This window comes from Cyprinodon tularosa, unplaced genomic scaffold (assembly GCF_016077235.1).
Source record: "Cyprinodon tularosa strain WSP-4 unplaced genomic scaffold, ASM1607723v1 ctg650, whole genome shotgun sequence".
NCBI classification, from domain to species: Eukaryota; Metazoa; Chordata; class Actinopteri; order Cyprinodontiformes; family Cyprinodontidae; genus Cyprinodon; species Cyprinodon tularosa.
Window position 1 is genome coordinate 200,887 of NW_024039397.1, and position 26,846 is coordinate 227,732.

Here is a 26,846-nt window from a genome sequence, read left to right on the forward strand (position 1 = left end):
TCATTTTAAAGAACTTTGTAACTTTCAGCCAACCACCTGATGTATTGATGCACAGAACCACCTGCCACAAATTCACCAGAAAAGAACTTCAAGATAAACAAATGCTACAGAAAATGAGAGCTCTTTGATGATTATCTCCTTTTTAAAAACACACCAAAATGAAAACAGAAGTGTCTTGATTCTCCTCGCACTTTAACTATGGAATAAGGTTGACTATATTTCCACAAAGAAAAAAACATATTCTGTAATTTTTCCTTTGATACAAAAGTAATGTTTTTTTCCATAAAAGATTGGTATAAAAGTAGTTTTAATCCTATAGAATAAATTTGCCCTGAAAACAACAACAAACTTGGTCTAGTTTTGTTCTTAATTCAAATTTCAGACAGGAGAAAATAGCCTTAAACTGAGCAATAAATCTCTATAAGCAGCTGGAAAATGCTAGATCTCTGATATTTAAGTCACAATGTTGGAAATGTTGAAATTCAACTTCCAACAAAAGCCACATGAAAATTTAAAGTCTAATAAAGGGGGAATGGATGCGGTATGTCTTGGGTCTCAGCATCTGATCTATGTGATCTATCACCTCCAATGTTTCACAGCCATTAATTTCAAATTAAAAAAACATTTTATTCGTTCCCAAAGGGTGATGCTGTAAATCATAGCCTTTTATTTCTTCAAAAAGTTGTGTTGGACGTTGATAGGAAGGGGCAACATAGTGGGTTCTCTTGGACCACATCTGGAGAAGTCTTTGACTTAACACTGTTGTCTTTTACAAAAGATGCTCAATGTTGAACCTTTCTTGTTCAATTCTCTCCAGAGGTTGTAGAGGAGTTCCTAGAGCAGAACCTTTGAAATCAGATTGTTGAAATGTAAATCCTTCATTCTGATAAGCCCAGCATCAGTGTTTTTTATATTAACAAACTGAGTTCCAACTGGAACTTCTTTGTTGTGTTGCAGCTGTTATTTCATGCAGCTATCAATGAAGCAATGAACCAGTTAGAAAAATAATTATTCAAGCAGAGTACAGATACCAAAAAATCTATATAGTTACATTATTTAAGGTTTATACTTAGTTACCTGAGATCTTTTAGATTTATTTTACTCTTGATATGAGATTGTTTGGCATCCTTAGAATTACTAAAACACTGTCAGTTTGGCAAGGGTACCTGCATTGCCAGGTTTGTATTTAATTTAGTTGATGGACTATATTATTTTTTTAAATTAGTTTTTGTTGATTTTATTCCTTTAATACATTTCAATCACAAATAAACCTAGACTGGCCATTATTGTTCCATTCGATTCAGTCATTCTAGCACTAAATTATAACACACTTTGGAGGGAGAATTCAATCAGATGAGTATTTTACTATGTTGGATGTATTGTTTCATTATTGAATTGTCTAAATTACCTCTTAATTTATCTTTAATTAACAAATTTTGTTTTTGTCACCAATTTCACACAGGATTCAGAGGAAGTTTTTGTTGTGCTCTGATTATTTATTCAATGCCCATCCAGTAGGGGTGGCCAATATGTTATTAAATCAAATATTATTTAGACTGTCATATATAGTTTATGAACTAACGCCAGATTACTCTGCATTAAATCAGGTTCACGGTCAATCAGATAATTGTACACATATATGGAATACATTGCAAACAAGTTCTATTCAAAACATTAGTCTATTCAAAACAAAAATCATTTATCCCTAAGTCAGAAATATTTCAGGTAAAAGCTGTAGACTGTACACATGAAACTCAAATAAACTAAGCTACAATGTACACAAGAATTAAGAAAAACTCTTTTAAACCGTGATCAATACGATGAAGCATTGATATTACAGCTCAGCATGGCAGTTTACTCTGTAATTATTGATGTCAGTCCTAAGGTACTTAAAACGCTCCTCAAAATGTGGTAGCTAAAATGGATTAGATGAGTTCATTTTTGAAATTCTGGCTTAAATAATTTTAATGGGGTGAAATATTTGGTCCCCCCCTTGTAACTCAAATAACCATGTTCCTCATGTTATTATGCAATGGGTATGCCAGGGCTCCCCCATCTTCTTCTTGTTTTGATCTTAGCAAACAGTCGCCTGTTTATTCTTGATTATCTCCAGAACTGATTTAAAGAAAGAAAGGAGAACAGTCAGTGCAATCCTTACTTTACTTCTCTGGGTCAGGGTTGTTTACCTTAGCTTTTTCTCAAATTACAGGGATGCACTTCTGGCGATGGTTAGTGGGGAGATGTTTAAATGATCCGTCAGTCACATTTTCCCAGCATAGCTGATAAATGTTTCTGCAGGTAAACATGTTTCTCAGAAGTACAGTTATGTTCAAATCGGCCAAAGATGTTACCTCCAACTCCAACTGTCGGTCTGTCATTTCTGTAATAATAGCATCCAGCCACTGGTGTCTTAGTAGATATGTTTCAGCTGCAGCCTACCATGTTCCCATAAGGTTTAAAATGCCTAGAAACATAAAAGCAACCATCTGAAAATATTAACTTTATGTACTTCACTAAACCAGCATGGCATTTATAATTATTACTACTGGGTGCAATTACCCTTTCCAATAACTAAATCACATTCAAATACCAGTAAATATTGTACTTACTCCTTCATAAAGTTCCCAGTCCTGCTCTATATAAACAATAGTCATTCATTCAACATTAAATTAATATATAAACACAGATGTAGCTTGTAAAAAAAAACTACCATCTTGCTACTACCTTCAATATTCACAGCGTAATTCCCACTGCTGATAATCAGTGCTGCGTTTAACTTACTGCTAAAAACGGTAGTCAGTATGTAGTGCTAAACCAACCTTCCAAGGCACCATATTAGAACAGTTTCTGGAACGAGAGTTCTTTATGTGGAAAAAAGGCATGTAAGATTTCCGGGCCTGAAGAAAATCAGATCCAGGAGTTCCTCCTCAATGTGGTTTCTCTCTCTAGGCTTCCATGGACAAAGAAGGGAAAGGTAGCTGTCTCAAAGACTTTATACCTTGGAATGCAGGGGGCATCAAATCTCCCTATGATTCGTTTCTGCTTTAATGTTTGCAAGAAAACCTGAATAGGCATTGGTTCACCAACGTCCAAAATGAAAGTCATGGCTTATGGCGTACTTTAGGAGGAAGATTTCATTCTTTTTGTCACTAATACCAGCTCAGAGCTCATCTGCTTAACTTTTTTCCACAGACAGGGCAACCTATTGAGCTTTCTCTTATAACATAGGAAGTATCAATGGATCAGTGTTTCATGTTCCTTGTGTGTTTTCCTCTGTCTTCTTAAACCGCCATTCAGCCTCAGCAGAAGTAACCTGACTCCACCAGATGGATTTGCTCCGCATATCCATCTGGAAACCTTCTGTTTAGGTAATTTTAGGAAGGGCCGAAAATACTGGTTAGCCTATGGCCTATGTTGGTGATAGACGGGCCAAATAAACCAATCAGATCAACGAAGCATATGATGTAACAGAGCGATGACGAAGAGGAACCAATTGATAGATCAAACTCTTGCAGAAACCAGTCGGAAGAAGAGCAAAAACATCTTTTCCTCTGAGAAAAGCCTCCAGAGCAGTGTTTTGCTCTTCTTTCAGTGAAGAAATACTCTGTAATTCCGATAAAACTTGCTCGATAGCCACGCTATTGCTAGTTTCAACGGCTGAAGCCGCCACGTTCTTTAGACTGAACTGTCGCGCTTCTCGTTGCGTCACACCTCAACCCGCCTCAAAGCCAACGCTTATTGGACGTTTGTTTGGTGAACGACTCCAAGTTTTCGTCAACGAAGAGTCTCCAGAATGATTAGCGAGTGAAACCTTGAAAGCTCACCTGATCAGAATGGTCTCACGAGGCTACAGCAGAAGGCCTCTAACACTGAGTATGGTGAGCGGCCATCTGCTGAGGCCGACTGGGGTTTAAGGAGACAGAAGCAGACATAGAAAAAGAAGCATAGATACAAAAGGCAACTGTAAACCAGCTCCTCAGGTGATCCTTTCCAGGAAAGCCAAATCTCTTAGGATTACTTGTTTTGTTAAATAGCATTATATAAATTAACTACAATGAATAGCGGTCTCTCTTACAGGGTCTTTTTTTGTATGAATGTTTGATGAACATTTTGCTTCACCAAGATCAGGTTTTATGCCACTTTTGCTTTGATATGGAAAGACTCAGAACCTGATTGGCTTAAAGGTTCTTTAAATTAGTTGGTAATGATAATTGTCAGATGGCTTGCTCAGATTGGCAGAGCGTGGGATTTCCCTGGGGGTCACCCCGGTTTTTACTACCTTTTAGATAAGGCAGGTCGTTCCGGTGACATCCCTAACTGTAACGGAATGATTGGTAAATTTGTATGGATGGTTAAATTCATGATGAGCAGTCACGCTTGCCGTTAGGAGTCCTCCAGGTGGGAGTGAGAGTAGATGAATTTGACCTTATTACAGTTATAGGCTCGGGTAACCTAGTCTAAGGTAAGTTAAAATAATTTGCGCATAGGAAACTAAAAGAGCCTTCCTTTAATTAGATGTAACACCAATTGTCGTTAAATTTAGTGGTCTTGAGTGACATTTGGTCTGTGAGGTTTTGATTGTGATTGCTTTTCGATCCCTGATTAATGATACATCATCAGGGAGACTGTTGATTGTTTATTCCATGATTCTCTGATGTTGAAAGGAACAGCACTTTAGATAATAATGGGTTTGTTCAAAGGTGACATTGAAACATCACCTTTTCAGGTGGAATTGTTAGGGTAATTATCATTGATGATGTTTTAGTTTATTACACCTTAATATGCCTGTTGCGTTTCAGAACCGATGTTTTCCCCAGTAGTTTATCTAATTAGACCAGTTCCTCTGTCCAGATATACAGTTATAATCTTCATTTTGTATGTGGCAAAGATTTGGGAATGGAGTGAAAGCGGTGTCCTTCAGCTAAGAGCAAAGTGTAATATTTTGATAAGTCTGGAGCCATGGATGTCCTCATCTGCAAACATGTATGATGTAACGATGTGAGGATGTTGCAGACTGGAGATGTATAAAATGCTTCTTTAACTGTTAATCGGGGCCACTTCCTGAGATGTGAGCCCAGTTTGTAGGCAGCTGCCTTCTGTAACTCTAAGCAACTTCTAAGCATCTGAGTAAGATTACAAGTTCTATCAAAATCTGTTGTCATGTCTCATGGTTATTTAATACATATAAGCTATGAAGTGTTATTTAAAGAGTTTGTCACGAGTGATCGCTTTTCAGGAAACCGTACCAGAGAGAGAAAGCCTCAAGGTGTAGACACAGAGCTTAGCTTTGACAATGATACAGATGATCAGGGTTGTCCATAACAGTCTTCATTTACCGGTAACAAAGAATTCTGAATTATTAAATCCTGCTACCCTAAAAGACCCTAACAATGGCAGAAGAGATCACACTATCCACAGCAGAAGATATGAATCATGTTGGTAATAAAACACTGAAGGACCTAAACTTCATTGGTGAGCAAAGTCTGCTCTGTCCTCTTTTGTAGACACCTTAGTGGTTTTTTCCTCAGTCCAGGCTGTTGTTTATATGAACACAAAGTTTTCCTAGACAAAGATACTCATTCACCACCTTTACATGAGTGGTCTCCCAGCTCCCTGCACTTAGCATCCTTAGCCTCCATCTCTAATATAGCGTTATCCTGGCAAACCAGACTGACAATGTGTAGCACTTAAGTGCAGCTTCTTTCTATTTAAAAAAATGAAAATATGGATTCTGACAAAGCAGATGTGATCGCTGTAGCTGCGTGTATGTCCCGCTGCGCTGCCATGTTTACTTTGGGCTGTGGGCTTTTGTCAAAGCCATATTTCTTGAAATAAATCATAATAGGTTGAAGATAATAATACAATGAAAATGATTTAGATTGGAGTGGTACAGATTGTATTTTATGTGAACGCACAAAATTTAGCAAGAATTTAATCTGAAAACAGCCATGATTGCAGAGTCATCTGCAGATGCAGAAGACAAGAGTCGGTCCCATGGCGAAGGGTGTGAGGTGTACAGAGTAGAGAAGAATGATGAGAGACCTTATGGAGCTCCTTTGCTGCTCAATCTCTGATTGGACACAAACCCTTAGTTGGTGCTCTGTTTTTTCCGTTAGTCTTTCATCGAGGTGATTGTTCAGGGTCCCACAAAGAATCCTCTGATGTTTTGAGTTGCCATGGTATTTGCTGAAATAATACGTAACTTTATTGTTTAGTTTACATGACAAGCGAATGTAAAGTAAACCAAACAGCAAAGATCTTATGAGTTGTCTAAGTTCTTTAAATAAAGCACTAAAGTACATTCTAAAGAAACAAAAAAATGGTGATATATCTTAATTCATTGTTATGTTCATGGATTTGAGCATAACTAACTGTAGAAAATTTGAGCCACCTCTAGTTATAAGCATTATTAAGAAAGTAAAATATTTTTAAGGGGTGAATATAATAACTGGAAGCTTTACCTCCCATCATCCAGATGAAATGCACATATATCCTTTTTAAGTCATCACTGAAATGCTAAGCACCGCAAAGTGTAAGCTTAATTACTGTTATTTCTGAAACAATCATCAAAAAGCTTGGTATAAATTACAGGACCATGAAATTGTTGATGTTTAAAAAAAGTTGAATTAAAAAATATATGTAAAAACAGACATGAATCCCAGAAAAATATGGAGAAATGTGATCAGTTCTGTAAGGTATGTAGATAGCAGATTAAATAAGGGGCTGGATTTTGACCACTAGAGGGCAGTGTTGCACCAGATTTGTCCTTGCTTCTACTGCAGTTTTTTAGTGCTCTTCATGGTTGCTCTTTACAAAATGTTGCATTGGATGGATCTCTATCTTCAACACAAGCCTGTTCTCCTACCTTACACCAAGCTGCAATGCTGAGTATTCAGTAGTACTTGACCATTGGTTGGAAAATCCAAATTCCTCTCTTTCTGCTTACATATATTCATTTATGACTGCCAATTTTGGCACTAGGTGCTACTTTTGTAATTTTGTTACAAATATCGTTCTACAGGAATAGCCATCCTACCAGCAAATAATTAAAAGTGTGTGGAGGCTACACTTACTTTCACATGTCGATATCTAAGATCCTTTACTCATTCAGAGTTGTGCTCTAAAGAGTACTGTGTTAACTTGTATCATACTGTCTGTTGGGTTTAAAGAACATGGTCAATAGACAAAAGACTGTTGATGCCATCAAAGTTGACATTGTCTTCAATTACCTGATTTCTGCCAACAATTGGGCTTTTTGTTGTTGGGAGAAAATAGCACCCCTTCAACCCTCATTTGGTCCTCTTTCATTTCTACAAAGGAAAGGATTACCTTCTAAATATATAAAGGCATTAAAAAATAGCATTGTCGTTAACATTACAGTACAGTATTTTTTATGTCAATTATCCTTTGTAAAGCAAGAGCAGCATATTTCTCCTCATTAATAGAGGAGAATAAGAATAATCCTAGATTTCTTTTTAATACAGTTGCCAAACTCACCCAGAGCCATAGCTCTGTTGAACCGTCCATTCCACCTACTCTTAGAAGTAATGATTTTATGGGATTCTTTATAAATAAGATGTGTGGATGCGAACACTTCATTGCGGTAGGTGAACACTGCCTCACAGTCAGCCGACCAATCGCCATTGATGGTTAGTGGTCTGTTGTGTCTTTTCTTGAAATCTACAGTATTTCTTTTGTTTAATTAATCTTGAGGTGTAGATTGTTAAATTAATGTAATCATTTTGTAATTAGTATTAGAGTTTACATGTAATTCATGTATTTTTTCATGTGCTGCATTAAAAACAAATTTCTTAGTAATATTTAATAATCAATTTAATAATCAACAGATACCTTAAGGCACAAATTCTTTACACATAAAAATTTGCATATAATTTAGATCAAAAGCAATCTTTTCAACCAGAAATGTGCTTGAACTTGTTTTAAAGTGAACTTCAAAATAATTTAAGGAAGCACTGCTGTAAAGCATATATTTTATTTCTTCCCCTGTTTTATAGACAATTTAGAAAATCAAATACATTGCATAAAACAAAGCCAGAGAGCATCATATTCTTCGCTTTGCTATTGAAGTAGACTTGGGTCACAAATTATAATTAAACAATTAAGACTGGCACAGTTAATAAGACTTTAGAAACATCTAGAAATATCTGAAAAGTTAATAGAAACATCCACAAATACAAATAAATAAAGTAAAATTAAGGCAGAAACTAATTAAGTGAAAACAACTTTTAACAAAAATTCTGCATTCCTTTTCACCACAGTACAGAACAACACTGGAGGCAAACTCCACAAAACACAAAACAGCAAACGGCACCTTTTACAGTGTTACAAACACAAAAGGTCAGTCACTAAATGGCATCTGTTCATTCTTTAATGTTTATTAATAGTATGGCAGGAAAAAGAGGATCTCAGCCAGGATACCTAGACAGACATCTTATTAAAATCAACAACACTCCTGTTGAAGTCCAATTGTCTGGAAGGCTTGAATCAGGGAGCAGAGGAGAAGCAGGAGTGGGTTCTTTTGAATGGTATGTTATAATCTGTGAGCCTTAGGGTTGATGAACTCGTTTTCATCCCATGGGGGCAAAATATCCAAACAGAAGAGTGATGAAATGAGGCGCAAGGAAAACGCTGAGGAAGCAGTATCCTTGATCTGGACCCTTTCCTTGGTAAGGTATTCAGTAAAAAAAGATTTTTTGCTATCTGACTTCCAAACAGCTGAGATACTCGTGGACCAGCTCATAGCAGAAATGGTACTGTTCCTGGAAGCAGAAGATATTATTAGTTGTGGGCACACAAATCTAAAACTATATTCCAGAGTACAAACATGACCTTAAAATTTTTTTTGAGATATAGTAATATATAAAGCACAGTAGTCAGATAAGTGTGAAGTTAATGTGTAGGTGTGGGGAGAAAAAGCAGTGAAGCAGCTAATGACCAGGGTTACATCTTATGCAAGAGCTGGCCTTGATGGACTTATCTAACAATTTTGCTTAGGATCGCAGATGGTTAAAACCTGAGGGGGGTAATCAAGTATATTCCTGTTGTATTCTATTTTATCTAGATATATCTATGCACAATGCTCAAATTGAGGGGGGTTGGCATATCCCCTTCTTAAAAAAACCTAAAAAATTATCCCCCTTCTTAAATGCCCATCCGCCCATACCTTCCCTTGTGACATTTTATTACTGAATGTGTAAAATTTCTACCATATATTATCAGTACAGGCAATAATATGAAACCTTCAACATTTGGCGGGCTTTGGGTTTACGTGTAGCCTGAGCAAAATAAGTAAAATCAAAGAAGTGGCCTACCCTGACTCTGAAGCTGCTCCCAGTGCCTTCTTCCCTTTTTTTTTTTTTTTTTTTTTTACAACTAGTCTACTGTCTATACATAGATGTATAGAGAGACAGACAGACAGACAGGTTCATTTACCATTGTCTCCACCATGTTTGGCATTGAGTTGCGCAGTGATTTTGCAGCAAAGAATACGTCCACCATGCTGTGATGCCGAATAATTTCCAAGGTTATGGTGCAGGCACAGAAAATACCACTCCAACCACCACCATCCCTAATTCAAGATAATTAAACAAAGGTGAACAGACATCAAGTATTGAGTAATAAGCTGAAAAAATATTTAGTACACACTCTAAAGTTAAAGGGGTGTTGACGCTATTATGGGGAAATGTCAGAATTTAACTAAACACAGAACATGCTTGCTATCAGAAAATTAGCTAAACTGCAGAGAAATATCCCTAAAATGATTGTGTTTCAAGAAATTAGCTCAGATCTATTCATTTGGTGTCTCTTATGTACAGAATGACCTGCAGAGGAAGTGCTATGTGGTCTTTCTTGTAATGCAAGAAGTCAATTTTTTGTGGATATAAAATTTTTTGATCAGGGAATATTTGGAATGAGAATAAAGCATGTTTTGTTGTTAATCTGACCAGTCTTAAAGATAGTAGTAATGTTGGCAAGAAAAAACCCAAAGCTTAAGAACATCAGTAGACTCACAGGCAGTGAACAGCAGTACGTCCTTCGCCACACTCTCTCTGCCAGTTGTGAACCTGAGCCAAAGGTCTAAGGAAAGCTTTCTTGGAATCAGGCACATGACGATATGGAGACCAGCGAAGGAACTGAAAGTGCCTCATGAGGAGCGGACCCTTCTGAAGCTACAGATGTTAGAGAAAGGGGGATAGAGAAGGAGAAGTAATTTACTATTTCCATCTTACATATAATGGTTACAGTGTAGACATCATTCACACATGCAGTGTCCTTAAACCAAATCAAGACCTCAATGTGTGGCTTGATTGATAATATTTTCGAAGTTTTTTTGTTTTAGTATTCACTCAGATGTCTATTTCCAGAAGACAGAAAGCCACAGAGAATCTATTTATTTACTTTTATGCACGCTGTGAACCTTCCACATCAATGCCTTTTGCACCATGTCTCTCCTACAGTGTTTACATTTTGGTCACTGCTGCACTTTATACACGGAAATGTTCATTTCACTGCTGAGCTGCTCATTCACTGTCAAAAAACGGTAAGTATCGATATTTCATTTTGTATACACTCAAACATTAAAGTTTGTCTAAGTCTAAGAAAGGAAAATGAGTGTGACTTGCACAACCAAGACACTGAATATAATATGCATTGAAAGAATGTTATTAGGAAATAATTACATAAAAGACATAAAAGAGGGCATAGGGCAGAAACCTGGGGAACACCAAATGTAATTACAGTGATAGGAAATGTCCTGGTTCTGAGCTGAGCAAACTGGGTAACACCAAAGGGAAGGAACAAAGTTCCAGTTTTATTGTTCTTGGATAGCGCAGCTTGTTGTTGAGCTGCAGACATTTTACCCTGAACTTTGGAAGAATATAAATCATTCAGAACATGATGATTTAAATTTTGAATCATTTTGACTGAATGATCTGGTGAAAGTGCCTTGAGATGACATGTGTTGTGAATTGGCGCTAGAGAAATAAACTGATTGATTGATGATTCAGTCACCTAAACAGGTTTTACAGATGAAACAAGCAAATATACTGAATATGAAAATAATATAGATGTAAATGGCCTGTACTTATATAGCTCTTCATCAAATCACATGCTGATGGTGGTGAGCCACAGTGAGGAAAATACAGTGAGTATTTTAAAACCCTGCTATTTTGCCAGTTCTACCACTTAGAAATTACTGTCCACTGTGAGAGACATAATCTTAAAAAACAAAAACAGAAATCACAATATAGGATTTTTTTTACTATTTATTTGTACGATACAGCTGAAAATAAGCATTTACAGTTTTCTATCAGCTAGAGTTCTGACCCACAAAGTCCTGTTAGTCTGCCTGCCGGCCTTGATGCTCAATTTCACATTTTTTTGTGTGAAATCCAATTTCTTTGAGTTGTCTTTCATATTTCCAAATATTTGCGACTTTTATGTGATCTCCTGTGTGAACTGCAGTCATACAACACAAGTGTCCCGTATGCACAGTAGAGGATGCAATGATGTGGATGGTAGTGCCGAAGCGCATCTGGTGATCTGGCGTAGTGGTTAGGGCATAGGGTTTTGAATCCTGAGGTTGTGAGTTTGATCCCCCACTCCCACAGACTGCCACTCTGGGTCCCTGAGCAAGACCCTTAACCCCACACTGCTCCCCAGGCTCCGCACAATGGCAGCCCACTGCTCCCCAAGAGGATGGGTTAAATGCAGAGAGTTCATTTCATTGCTCTGTACTTGTGACAGTGTAATGACAATAAAATTAAATTATTATCTTTTCCAACCATAGATACACAATCATTTCAAGATGGTTAAACATAAATACTGCTCTCTGCATCATCGTCTGCCATTGTTGTAGTTTTTCTTGCCGCTTCTGTGTAGCAAGACACAGAATAGTGACCTTTGTCAGGTATTAATAAAGTTCAGGTCGGATTAATGCAACCTGGCCGTTCAGACACAGGTCGCATTTGAAAAGATGAGATTCGTATTGGATTTCAGGACCACATAGCCAAGTGGCTATGTGGTCCTCGGATCTGTGTTGTTCAGACAGCCATTAAAGATCAGATCCAGGTCGCATATGGACCAGAAAAATCGGATTTGGGTCTCTTCAGGCTGCAGTGTGAACGTAGCCAAAATGTCCATCTCCCCTTATTATCCTTAATTAGATGCACCTGTTTTAGGTCGTTAGCTGCATAAAGACTCCTGTCCATCCAATACAATCTGTAAGAATCTAACTACTAACATGGCCAAGACCAAAGAGCTTTCCAAAGACACTAGAGAAAAAATTGTAAAACCTGTGTTTATTGGAACATGCCTTTTTTTATTAAACCAATTTAGACATCCAAGTAATAATCCAATAGTCAACACTCTGTTCCTATGAACATGTGCTGTCATTTGCCTTTGCAATATCCAATATAAAGTTTAACCTGAAGTCATATAGAAAGGGTGATGATCAATTAAGCCCACTTACCTGTGTGATATTCTGTATCCGGAACAGACGGATAATAACGTCCTCATCTGCAGTCCTGGACAAAAACTCCACAGTCACAGACCCGAACTGCTGTATTCCAGGCTCAGGCCAATATTGAAGACAAGGCTAGGAAAAGAGAGGCCAGCAAAATAAGACAGCAAGTCATTAGCCCACAAATCAAAATGCTATGTCGGTGTCAGGTGACACTAAGGTCAGAAAGACCCCTGGATATTGACAACAGATACAATTAGCCTAAATGACAATTATCGACAAACTGAAAGCTGTAAAATGAGAAAAAAAAGCCTTCCTGATGGCAAAAAATATTAACTTTTGTGTTCCAGTCATAACATTAATGTTATAAATTCATGTAGAAAGAGGCTTTGGCTTTACCCAGAAGATGCAAAAAAATAAGTTAACTAAAACGCTGGATATACTGAAAGCTTAGCTTCCAGTCATCCCATCATTAATAAAATTACATCTCATCCCAAAAATGGGACAGCAGCAGTAGTGCTGAAACACATGTTCTGCATTGACTTTTTGAAGTCAGAAGCAATAAGTTAAAGAAGGGTACTGACAGGTAAATTGGGCAAGAAGAGATAAATATTAATTCAATCTGAAAAACTCACACAAAAATAAAAGACAATTAGGAGAAATTTATTATATAATGTTTTTAATAGAGGCATATGAACACTATCTGTTCTGGTTTTAGATGCTGCACATATTCGCTTTGCTTTATAGAATACATCAGTGTTTTGTTTTTTTATTGTCTTAGTAACTTTTCATAGTCTATCCAAGTCAAATGTGGAATCTGCGCAGATCCGCCCAGCCTGCCTAGTGGAAGCCTCTCTATAAGCAGTCAGTGTGACATGGAAAAAAGAGATTAAAAAGTCGAGCGCAACAGGTGTGTTCAGGCCTTAAGAGTGCAGATTCTGTGAGGGAATGTGACGTTGACATTTGCCTATATAACCTATATCAGGCATCCCCAAAGTCGGTCCTCAAGGGCTGCTGTCCTGCAGGTTTTAGAGGTTTCCCTGCTTTAGCACAGCTGATTATTATGATTGCAGTTGAGCAAAATCCTGTTAATCAGCTTTCAATTAAAATCAACAGTGCTGGAGCAGAGACAGCGGCCCTCGAGGACCGACTTTGGGGATGCCTGACCTATATAACTTTCCTATGGTTTTTCCTACCTGACACTGTTAAAGTAAAAAATGTACCTTGATAAATTGTGTTTCTGTGCACGACCTGTTCAGATAACGAATACAGTTAAGAAGAAAAGCTTTACTGTTGGTATAAAAAAAAAACACTTGAAAAAACACAAGAAAAACTGTTAATAAATGGATACACAAACTAGAAAAAATGATTTAAGGTTTATGGTGTATCTCACCCATGCAGAATTGGATTGGTTCAGCTGGTTCAGCATCACTACAGAGGTACAGTCGTAGTCATATATGAGCCTCCAGAAGTCAGTGGTGGTGTTAGGCAGCGGATGTGGCATCACCAAGAAGGCAGCAGGCTGGAGGAAGCTGCTGGCAAGCACTGCATTGATACGGTTGCTGCTCTCACCCTCTGTGGCCAGAGAGCGATCTGGGGGCAGAATGTCCATACTCTGGTTCTTCTCTCTATTCGTTGGCATCAAAGAGATGCTGCCCTCTACATCCAGGTGAGGGGTGACAGAGTTCAGAGTCTACACAGAAAAGATGGAGGAAGAGTTGCAAACACAAGTTAAAGATAATTAAGGCAGATAGATATAAGTTGAGTTTATTGTTTAGTTATATGAATTTAATTCAAAATAGATTTTTGTAACTCTTTATAATTTTTTTAAAATTTGAATTTACAATACAGAATTTTTAATCTGCGCTATTATGTATTCGATCTATTCCACATAAAATTCAAGAGCAAAAAGAATCCCTATGAAAAACTGACTGTAGAAATTCACATATTAAAATCAGCTGCAAAAATTCGACAGCAGTAATTAATCTAAAATACATTCAGATGCCAAAATTTGAGTACAAAAAACCAAATAAGCCAATTTAAATGTTATAAAGTATAAAAAGCATGAGAAAAAAAAAAACATTTCAACTTAGTCTCCTCTTTAAAATGGCTCTTTTTGAATGGCTGATAACTGTTACCTGAAATTCCTCTTTCAGTTGTGATGTGTTGCTCTGAGAATCAACTTTCAGCATTTCTTTGTAGGTCAGAGCAAACTCTGACACAGGGATGGAGGTTTCCCCACAAAGACAAGCCTCAAGGATGGCATCATGGATGAACACGTACTGCTCCTACAGGACATACGGTACAGCATTTAGAGACTCACTGAAGCACACAGACACCTCATCACGGCCAGGCCAAGTGTTCTGAACAATGCAGAGTTCAGTTACTGCTGCTGAACGCTGAACAACAGCTGTAGAAGGAATAAGTTCCTCACATACTGTAGCTGTGCCAATGCAAAAGCTCTGTTACAAAGCAGAGTACTGTCAAAAACAAAGAAGGACACTAATGGCTTGTTTATTCAACAGTAGGTGGATAGGAAAGGGGGGAGAGACATGCAGCAAATGACTGCAGGTCGGAAATGAACCGGGGTCGGCTGCATCGAGGACCAAGGCCTCAGTGCATGTGGCGCACGCTAACCACTGCCCACCGAAGCACAATTATATGGATTTCTGGACATTTCTTTTTTCTCACTAAGTCTAGTAGCCTGCTTTAACCAATGTAAGGTGACCTTTTTTTCTTCAGCAAAGTTTAAAATAGCACAGGCATCTGTGCGTTTATATAGTTAAATAAAAGACTGGTTAAAAAAAAAAAAACATGCACAGTTACTGACTACAGTACTGTGAAAGATCTTGACAATTTTCATACGACTGAGAAGAGGCTGTGCTAAAATCTGCTTTTTGGATTTAGTGAACATGTGGTTACATTTCCATTTTAGAGAAAACGTGGCAATAATTCTGTATTTTAAGTTTTAAACACAGACAACAATTCATGTACTTAAGAGTGACTAGCTCAGTCATCACAGGTAATTTACCAAATGAACAACAAACCTCCAAATAGCTTAAACTTTGTATACTTTCAGTGTGACAGTGGCAGCGGATGATGGAGTTTTCTCTGAAAAGGAAGGGTTGTCGGTTCAAGCCCCAGCTTTGGCTTTCAGTGCAGTTGTGTCCTTGGGCAAGACATTTCACCCACATTGCCTACTGAGGGTGGTCAGAGGGCGCAGTGGCGTCAGTCTACGGCAGCTTTGCCTCTGTCGGTGAGCTCCAGTGCAGCTATGGCTACAATGTAGCTCACCACCATGATTGTGTGAGTGAATGGTTAAATGACTGAATGTTGTGTAAAACACTTTTTCCTAACTTTTCCTAACTCACTAAAAGCTCTATTTAAGTTCAGGTCATTTACCATATGCAGGTTTTATGGTCTATCATTACTTTCCATCTGCTGATCCGGTGAATTACCAGTAAACAGAAGATTTTATCAAACATTGCCTACTAGAGGTGTGAGAAAACAAAAAATCCATCAAATAAAATGTTCTTAGTAGGCGACTTGCGTAGCCTTGTTATCAAATACTTTTCTTCTCGAGCTTAAGTAAATTCTTGAATGGCTACTCTTTACTCTCTTTTGTGTAAAAATATATTGAAGAGGTGCTTATTTTATGTCGGTACAACTTTTGGAGACCCCAACCACCTCTGTTTGGCTGAATGCTCTTTTAAAAGTTTTTCACAAGCATAAAGATAATTAACATTGGGACATAACAAATCAAAAGCAATTAATAATGGCAGGATAATAAAGCAACATAAAAAATGCAGCTTTTAATTTATTCATCCTGTAAATTTAATACATTCAACACAAATGTAGGAGATGCTGCCTTCTATAAATGTAACATGATTTCCCAAAAACCTAACTATCATATAAGATAATTATTACATTTGTGGGAAAGTATATAACATCCTGCAAATACAAATATTGATTGCTGATTGCCTATTGATACCCCTCCTGTTCTGCTCCAATCAGGCAGCTTTGCTCTGATCCTCGCAGATGTTTGTTTGGTTTGTTATGGACATAAAAAGTTGAATTACATTAAAAGCTGCATCTTTTGTTACGTTTGCAAGCATTAGAGGCTTCGGAGTATGCTTTGAAGATAAAAGCTGTCAGCATGCATATCAGCATTCCCACTCACTTCATTCTGGATCATGTTTATATGACGGGAGCAAAGGGTCTTAACGCAGTTGTAGATGTCCACAACTCCTTCACATTCGGCCATATCCAGCATGACATCCAGCACAATGTAGCAACCTGTCCTACCTGCCCCCGTACTGTAGCAGGGAAAAAGAGAGGAATGGACAAGCATAAGCAAATGCACTACAGTAAACTCATAGGAATCTTTTAAACGTTACAATAAAATAAAAAACAAAACAAAAAAACTCAAGAAAAGTCTAACTATTTTACACGTTTACACAATTAATGCAGAGAATAAAGGCAATCTTAATTTTTTTCTGTTTTTGTAATACATTTAGAAATAAAATCTATAAAATTTACCATTTTACCAATTTTTATGCATAAATAAACAATCCCATTTACTTAGAATGCCTTGAAAGTAGCTTTGGACTATTACATTTTTTTAAGTTGTGTGGAACTTCAGTTTTATTTCTTTTTGATTTTTCATTTAATTAAAATTTACAACCATGAAAACATACACACATACTTAAACAGATAAGTTACATATTTGTAGAAATCAGAATCGTAAAACATATGTTGGTAAACTTTTTATAAAGCGTTTTTCATCAAATGTAAATACAGAAACACATAGTCGCTCAATCAAGCCTTCATAACAGTAGAAAGTATTATTGTCAATAAAGTAACAGACAAACTAAATGGGAGTTAAAACAAATAAGCTCAATGGCTTCTGTAAAGTGGGCATTTGGCAACTTTTAATCTCCCAAAACCTTCAGCCATTCCATTTATAAGCAACTTATTATGATGGTCAGGATAACTAACTAGTACCCGTTACCACCTACCTCTTCCATGTTTTTATCTTCCTTGATTCTTCTGTTTTAGTAATCAGAGCTTGTGCACCTGATGCTGAAGTCTTCATCCTAATTTCCCATTCAAACTGTCAGATCCCTCGCTCTTTGAAATATCTGACTGTTCCGCTGCATCTTTCGGAACACATTACTAAAGGGTAGCTAATTTCAGTGACAGATAGCGGGCCATTGTGTTCTTTAATGGATGTGTAATTTGTAGTGATGGTGAGTGAGGCCTCATGAGGCATTGCAACTTTTGCTTCAGCAAAGGGATAATTTCTCGGAGTAGTAATAACTGTTCTCTTTTGATTATCAAGTGTGTATAATAAAAAAGGGCAACTTGGACAACGCACAGTGTTTGATGAATAGATCTTTGGAGAAGACAAAGCCATACTCCTTTTTTATTGGCCTTGGTGACTTAAACAAGAAAAACCTGAGCTTAAACAATCTAAGAGGCAGAAACTAGTGATGGGTCCAGCAACACTAATGCTCTAACAACTAAACACTGTTTGTGCGCATGTTGTTTCAAGAAAGTCACATGACCGATACAGGAGCTGTTTCAGACTGACTGACACACTAAACTGAGTTTATAAGTGCATCTGACAACGCAACAAATCTACAAAAAAATAAATTCTGATCTTTTGCGGTTTATCATCAAATTTATCAAGAAAAATGGGTCAGCCTTGAGCCCGAAAAGAAAGGTTTTAGCCGAGCGGGAGCATCCTGATCTCATAATTGATTCACAGTTCTTGTTGTTGTTGTGTCATCCTGTTGTGTCTTCCACATCGGTTCAAATTTATGGATTTTCTAAAAAATCCATCTTAAAAGTATAAAATATATTTTTAATTTAAACGGAAATATGAAATTATACATTAAATATGATTTTATTATTATAGGTCATCAAATCAGTGTCAGTTAGGCCGGTCAGAGTCTGCACAGTCTGTAGTGTTTTTAAATGTGCAGCAGGTGTCAGTATTCAGCCGCACAGTATCGCAATATGAATACAGCTTTCCAAACGCTTCCCGACGCCTCATGAACCCATCACTAGCAGAAACCAAACTGTTGGAAAGGACCATGTATCCCCATTCTCTCTCAAATACTGTTCTAATCAGCTTTCTCTGGTGTTCCCAGATATTTTAACACCCAGCTGGATGTATCAGTGGGCAGTTTGCCTCATAGCCTTTGCTATACTGTAATCCCTGTCCTGAAAACAGCCCCCAAGAAATTCAGAGTCATTGTCCAGATACTCGAGAGTCTGTCCCTGCTTCTCAGAACACCACAAGCTTCTCATAGGAGTGGATAAAAGTGGTTCATATCTAAACTAGGTCTCCTTTGTCTTTAAATTAAACTGTGTAATATTGACTAACAAGAAAATGTGTTTAATGTGTATGAACAAACATGTAATAAGGTTGTAACAGTTTTATAACAAAGATTCCTCAGTCAGTAAAATTGCAATGGATGATATATTGGCACAGGTGACTCTTCTGCAACACCTGCTCACACGGCTAAAAACCCAATAGGATAAACACTCTTGTTTACTTGACACAATTTAAAACTTCATCTGGTGGGAATAGATTCCTGTTTTCACATTCTTCAATTATGAGACATCATAGTTTTAATTTTTATTCATTTGTTTATCTGAATGCATAAAATCAAACAGCCTGGAAACTGGGCAGGGATTTTTCTTTAGTTTTTTGGAAAGTGCACAGATGCACTGAAGAGAATTTTCCTTTTCTATTTGTTTTGTTTATTTTGTATTTGTTGTGTTAAAGTCCCACTCATAACACACGGAGCAGCCTCTAAACATATTTTAAAAACGATTAAAAAAAACAGACGGTCTCTGGTTCTAGTTCATTGTGAAAGAGAAAAAAAAACAGCTAAGCTCTGGTTCGGATCAGTTTTTTCTTTTTGTCTCAAGTTTAAGTTGATAAATCACTGCACTGGGGGGCAGTCACTGCAGTGGCACTGGCAACTGGAGCTAGTTTGTGTGTAATGCCAAAAACAACAAAATATGTTATGGGCTGTGTATCAACCCACAGTCTGAAACAAGAAAAAAAATAAGCGCTTTTAAGACAACCAGGTCTACCGTTGTGATTCGATAGATTTGATCAATTGCCCCTCCTTAATGTGCAATAAAAGTATTAAAACAGAAGACATGGGAGGAACACCTTTTTTTAAGGTCCACACCTGCGTAAAGATAGGCCTACCTGCAGTGGACAACAACAGGTCCGGCATCGGGGGGGGTTGAGGCTTTGACTTGACGGAGGAAAGCCAACAAGCCAGTGGCATTATGGGGCACGCCATGCTCAGGCCAGGAAGTAAAGTGGAACTGGCACACCTCATGTTTGGCAGGGTAACCTCTCTTGAAAAATGTAATGGTTTTTATACAGTTAGTGGTGTTTATAGATAAAAAAACCCAGAAATATTAACAGGACGCTGCATGACATTCAACCACAAAGGACACAAAGGACCTCCTCAAAGGGGGAAGAGATTATAGGAGTATTTTAATTAGCAGTGATGAAAGCATAACTTACCCTCTCCACGGCGAAGGTGCGGACCGTATACTCTGCCAGGGTTTCTGTCTTCAGTAGTGTTACTTTAATGTCACCATACATTTCCATGTCATCGGGCCAGTATTTACAGCATTTCATCTGAACACAAATTATTTAAATATTGCTAAGCAATCTACAAAAACTACTTACAGTATCAAAAAAATGCAGGCTTCATTGTACCTAATCAAACCCTGATATCCACCCAAAAGTCTGAGTGAAACACATTTAACAAAAAAAAAAAGATGTTTATCAGACTTATACTTTGAAAATACCCCCGTCATTATAATTTCAAGAAGGAAAAAATTATCTTTTTATGTTTTACCAGTTTAAAGGAATAGTACACCCAAAACATGATTAGCCTTCATTTTCTACGCACCCCCATGCTGAACAACACTCTGGAGTACTTTTTTGATATCTCAAATGCATCTGGAGATCTGGGAGGCTTCTTGCTGTCTGCTGACATTCAAATAATGGAGGTCTATGGCGCCCGAGGCAGAAAGGTCCATAAAAGTCCACAAAAAACGTGTCAATATTCCTCCATACTGCTCGTCCAATGTATTCTAAGTGTCCTGAGTGGGTAGGGTCCATAATTTACTCAAAACGAAGTCATTTAGAATGTTTTTAGAGCATAAACAGTAGTGTATAGGATTTCCTAAAAGCGAGTTCACGAGTCTACGGAAACCGCGGCAGACCAAACCAGACGAAAGTGCGCATATAATGTAAAGAGCTTTGGTGTCCACTAACTTAAAATAGCACAGTATAAGTATATTATAACCCACTTCCTGTATCAGTCTGATAGTCGCATGCCCGACCTGTAGAGATTGCTCAATGGATGCTACAGCCAATGCTGCTGCTAGCTGCTCCTCACTATTCGTTTGTTTTTGGAAAAACCGCCTTGACTCTACACCACTGGTCAATTAACTTATGGTTACCTTCACCGTCGATCACTTTAGCTTCTTTTCAACTCGGCAGGTTTGCCCCCTTCTGTTGGCTCATGCTTTTTTTTTGATTGCTTATGTATATGTGTTGCGCAATACATTTGTGATTGAACTGTTAAAATACCTTGGTTTTCTTTTTGTTAACCCATGATTTCATCCTTGAATTATAAGTGCACTTTATTTTACCTTACTTGTGATTTTTGGAAATAGAAATCTTGTATATTTAAACTACTTGTATCTTAATGCTGTGATTTATGACATGTCTAACTATGACTTATTTTATTTTTTTAAGTATGATTTGTTTATTGCTAAGGTTAAATTTATTGTTTATTATTTTACTAATTTAAGATTCTGTCCTGATTTCAGGTCAGGGTTTTTTTGTTGTGCTGTTTCTTCGACTGTCCATTAGGTGGCGAGCTACCAGAGAACCACTGCTACAGTGTGGTACAAAGAATGTTTTGTTCAAGCCCAGATCCTCTGAATTTGGTTTCCCAATGGACCTCATGAACTGAAAACCTGTAACAAACTGAACTGAAGTTTTTTTTTTTTTTGGTCTCTTTTATTTTCTTTGAATTACTCTGTTGGGATATACAGTTTCCTTTCTCCCTTAAAATGACATTGATTATTTATATTTTTTTCCCCCTTTGTGTTATATATAAATGATAAATATATATATATATATATTATATAATATAGCTTATTAATCAACAGATCAGCTGTAGAGGTGGCCGAGTGTGTGGTGACTTCATAAGAAAGGGCAGGGCCCCAAACACCTCTGACCACCTGAGCAGATCTTGTACCTACTGTATACAATGCCGTAGCACCTCAGGTTGTTACAATCTATGGCAGGCCTGCCCTACGTCGGCTCGAGGGTCGCTGTGCTACAGGTCTTTAGGTGTCCTGCTTCAAAAAAGCTGATTTCCATTGATAGCTGATTAACAGACTTAACAGCAATTGTCAAAATTAGTGGAAGACAATCGTTTTTCTAATTTAAGAGGAATTTGCCTGGAGGCCCCATTGTTAACATTTTTTATTTTCAAACACAGCGTAATATGAGACCTTTAAATCATCTCCTCTTCCAATTCCAAATGTGGCTGCTGAGGTCAAGGAACAGAGGAAAGATAAACTTACCCTATTGACTTCAACCAGTTTGGTAAGCATAACAATGCTGAAGCAATTCTCGTGCCAAACCATTTTCCAAAATTCATAGATCTTCTCCTGCTTGGGGCCTGCAGAAAGAGGGAGGCCAAGAAAAAATGCAAGAAGAAGAGAGGAAGAGATGTGGAAAGACGAGGGGAGTGCAGAGAGGAGACACAAGTCAGAGAAAATTAGATGAAATATCTGTAAATGTAGAAGCACACATAATCCATGCCATTAACAATGCATGATTAGAACTATTGCCGTCTTTCTTTTCTCCTTTTCTTGTGAAAAAAGAACTTTTTAGGTGAGGTTATATTAATGTGTTACTTTATGAATAAGCAGAGCTGCCAAATGTCCCACTTTTAGTGCGACAGACATCATTTGACCCACTCGTACACCATATGACCTTCATCACGCTTATCCCCGCATTCAATACTCGCAGCAGCTGTAGTTGGTGTAACTTTGACGGGCTACCCCATCCCAGACCAATCTATCAGTTCTTTCTATCTAAATCTAACCAGCTACTGAAGGCACCATGCAATACAAACCAGCCAGAAGCATCAGAAGCACAGGTGTTAGTATCCCTACATATGATTCACACACAACAGTGCAAACATTTAAACCCCACTAGAGTTATTTGTTGTTTTCTTTTTATAATGTATTACTTTAAAGCTTCTACCCACTTAAGAAACCTCTGGTGGTCTCTTAAATATTTAGGGGAGAAGGAGTGTTTCTTAGACATGAAAATTTTGATAAATAGCCTGTATTCTTAAGTTAGAAAGTTAAGTTCCAAAAATTCTCAGCACTTAGGAGTAAAAAAGCACTCTTAGAAGTTTGATAAATATTGCCCCAGATTTTTAAGTTATTCCTCTCTTTTGGAACTAACTACCAGTTTTAATTTGTAAGGCAGACACCGTGTCTACTTTAAAGGCTGGCTTTCTTTGTTTGAAAAAGCTTATGAACAGAGAGAGCTAAAGTTATCATAAGCCATCACTATTGTTAGGCTGCTATAGGGTTAGGCTGCTGAAGGACATAGGGACCAATTTTCAGCACTACATTCCCCTTCCACTCTTAAATTTGTTGTTTTTTGTTAGTTCAACTCCTAGAGCTCAACAAAAAATTCCACTGTAGACTTCCTAATAGTTAAGAATCACAATAGTCCAGACTCAACTTAACCCCTTTCCTTGTCTACTTTTAAATTAAAGCCACCAATTTGAAAAATATATATTATTATAAAAATAAGAAAGGAGGTTAAAAAGCATTAAAATGGAAGGGAGGAGAGAAGTGAAAGCGGAGCTTTACGAAAAGTGACAGTTGATGCTGGTACGCCCTTGTGGCATAGGGCGGGCGGGCGGCAAATTGAATACAACTACATTACAGATGCAGATATGATACAAAAAAAGACTTCTTCATTTTTGAGTTTTAATTATTCAACAAACTAATTACCTAAGTGTCTAAGTGTGAACTCACCTTGAGTGGCAATAAAGTGGTTGGATCGCTGGTAGCCCTGTGTGAAAAAGAGGCACATGATTGAATGAGAGCCACTGATTCATTGTTCAATAATCTCATATTAGAAGAAGACCTGCCAGGTCTTTGCCTCTTTACAACCACTTTTTGATTGGGAATTTTCCCCATGGATAAACTTACACACATTAGTGCACTATCACAAACAGCTACAGGTGCTTGGATCTTGTTGCTTACATACTCATCAATTTGTATCTTCAGCTACCATTTTATACATTTTGTATTGATTAATACTATACACTGTGATGGTATCAATGTGTTGTATTGTATTTATAGTTTTATATCAGTAGGTTGTGTTGTTCGTTTTACATCTCTTTGGAGGTGAGGAAGCAGACAGATGAAGTTTTGTCACTCTCTCTCTTCTGTCTCCTCTTTCTCTCACATTTGCTCCCTTTTTTCTACTTTTTCAATGTAGTGTCCACATAACCTGAATTTTTTTATTCACTAATCATAATAAAACGATTTACATATATAAATCAAGCAGAGGACTATGGTAAAAGTGAGAATGCTTCAGTTGTGGAGCAAATTCTGTTGGGCTCTTCCTGCGGGATGCGGAAACATACATTAGATGAAGAGATTAGATGGACAGGTGGACTCGGACAGGATGCTCTGGAGTGCGTATTTAACCATTATCATGGGAATACTTTTCAAACTGAGCGTTTCGGAGAAAGGCAATAATAGAGGTGAAAGGGTTGGTTCTTTTTGTTTGTGAATCTCATACAGAGGCTTTAGGACATATTTGACTGTTACAAAAAGTTTAGAAAGTGAATTCTGCATAATGTGGGACCTTTAAATACGGACATTTTTCGTATTAGTTTTGACAAATGAACTTGTACGTGACCACAAATTAAATTAGTCAGAGCTTTAGCTGTGTGACACATCACAAAACAACATTGATAACAAAGCAAATAAAGCATCTCATCATTTCAGTCCCATTATTTAAATGGTGAGATCTTTGCTGCTTTTCCAAGCACAGTGTTATAGAACATAAGTATTATGCCTTTTGTGAAACATTGGAAATGTTAACATGCAGGTACATAAGATTTTCTTGTTTTGCACCATATCTTTTGCTATCTTTCAGGACCCTCTGTATACACTTCCCCACTAATAAAAGAAGGTAAGAACAACTGCTGAAGACAGTTTTATTAAAAGCAGTGTTAGGGGCGAAATGCTTGGGAGAGGACCCATGTAGGGCTTGGAGGCACCATGGGAGAGCAGGAACTGGGAAGATATGAAAATAGAGAACCAAGGTACTTACTTCCCTGTTAAACCAGATCAAAGAGGCAACAAAAGATAGAACATCAGAGGGGTAGGAAACAGAGAAAATAGATAGAGGAGCGGAAAAGAGCTATTTGTCGTGATTTCAGATTAGAGCGACAATGAAATGTTTAAAGACTAACAGGTACTACGAGAGAGCAGTAAAGAATATATATTAGGACTTTGCTTTTAAAGAAAACAGTATCTGTGTTCCTTTTCTTAAAGAAGTCATGCAGTGACCTACTTTATTTTCATTTTGTAAAAAGAGTAACACAGAGAAAATCTAATACCTGATCAAAGTTATGAGGCTCATTCGTCTCCAAAAAAGGTACAAAGAAACACTGAACGGCAGAGTTAGTGTTCACAAGCAAATAATTATATGTTGGTTTTCCAGTTAAAGAGTAATAACAGCAATATGTTCAAGTGTGAATTACTTTTGTCAAACAAATAAAGGAGGAAAGGCAGGCTGTAGATGATAAAGGCTCTACTTGTTCCTGCAAGTCGTTCTGGCCATTATTCCCAGATCACTCAAACAATCAATAGGTAAAGTTATTACATTAAATTACTTTCAACTCTTGATAGAATAGTATAAGTTATAACAATCATTGATATTAGTTAAAATACAATAATGTTAATAACAAACTTTGACTTTTGTTTTTTTGCTATTTCTTGTTTATCCAAGCAACACCTAGTTGCAAAAACTTCAGAATATCTGCACTAATATATCCTAAAAGCTTTTGTCTTGGCAGTAAACCTTTTATCAATAACCACCAAACAGGCTTAAATCCAAGGCAAGCAGTCTGTGCCACATTTGCTCAACAACTTCCTGATCTGGGTAATTATCTCTTCAATAAAACCTGTTAAACCTTTTCCCTGGTCTCACTGTTTAGTCTACAGCATTTGGGTCTGAACTTTAGTAAAATCATGACAATTAGCGTATTTTGAGCGAGGTTATTAGTGATGAAAATCCACTTTGATACAATTTTGAATCCTGTTTATCACATCCAGGGGCGGATCTAGAAAAATATTTATGGGGGTGGCGAGTGTGGGGAAGGAATTTTTTAGCGGTGGCAACATATGGCATTTGTTTACACTGAATTTAATCACAGTTTGGTGAGAATAGTATGTACAATATGTGTTTCATGTGAAACAGTTCATCTTAGAAATACATCGTACAATGAAATCTCACCTAATAGGAGATAGAAGAATGATAACACTACTTCTAGAGGGGCATTATGACAGGAAAGGTACTAAGGTAAGACACAGGTGCTGAGTCGCAGATGACTGTCAGAGAGGCAGCTTTGCAGCATTTGCACAAGAAGAAACTATAGAAAGAAAAAGTTCCCCATCAGAGATCTATGGACTGAGCTGTACTAAAGAGAGCATTATTGAAATAAATAAACTTTCAGTTATAACTATAAAAAGAAAAGAACCTGCAATTCTATGTATTTTTATTATATTTGTTGAATCTTTTAGGATAACCTGAGGGACGACATATTAAAAAGATGTTTCCGTACTTATTCTAGAATGTTCTGTTATGGGCATTGTCATTTTAAAAAATCCTCTATGTTTGATATTATGCTTGAGTATTTTCTCAAACAAGATAGAAAAAAATGATAGCTATCCTTGGAATCAGTTTTAAGATGTCTTCTGTCATCTTCCTCCATAAATCTATTTATGCTCTGTTTTTTGTTGTTGTTGTTGTTGACTATGATCTTTATTGGTGGGTAGGAAGGGAAAGAGTCCGTTATAATCAGCTGATTTCTTCTAAAGCACTTTCTGTGGCGCAATAGCTTTATAAAACGCACTAATAAGCCCTATTAAGCTAAATCGACCAGAGTTTGTTTGTTTCTTTTGTGCAGGTCTGATTTAAGCCCAGCTAAATCTGGTCCAGACCAAATAACTGGATAGAGTCTAACTTGCTGAAATG

The 26,846-nt window shown here is 37.2% G+C and overlaps 1 protein-coding gene across 2 annotated transcripts in view; it reads right to left on the minus strand.

Moving 5' to 3' along the window:
• Positions 1-7,974: 7,974 nt before the first annotated feature.
• Positions 7,975-26,846, minus strand: part of LOC119799160 (receptor-type tyrosine-protein phosphatase U-like) — a 123,127-nt gene continuing 104,255 nt past the window's right edge. For both annotated transcript variants that reach the window (XM_038308955.1, XM_038308954.1), the window contains 11 exons: positions 23,606-23,642; positions 22,127-22,224; positions 20,040-20,156; positions 19,713-19,867; positions 16,662-16,797; positions 14,620-14,769; positions 13,875-14,174; positions 12,491-12,616; positions 10,033-10,190; positions 9,454-9,589; positions 7,975-8,780 (listed from right to left, as the gene is read on the minus strand). In XM_038308955.1, coding sequence (XP_038164883.1) covers positions 8,718-8,780; positions 9,454-9,589; positions 10,033-10,190; positions 12,491-12,616; positions 13,875-14,174; positions 14,620-14,769; positions 16,662-16,797; positions 19,713-19,867; positions 20,040-20,156; positions 22,127-22,224; positions 23,606-23,642 — 1,476 coding nt within the window. In that variant the 3' untranslated portion in view covers positions 7,975-8,717. The remainder of the gene's footprint in view (positions 8,781-9,453; positions 9,590-10,032; positions 10,191-12,490; positions 12,617-13,874; positions 14,175-14,619; positions 14,770-16,661; positions 16,798-19,712; positions 19,868-20,039; positions 20,157-22,126; positions 22,225-23,605; positions 23,643-26,846) is intronic.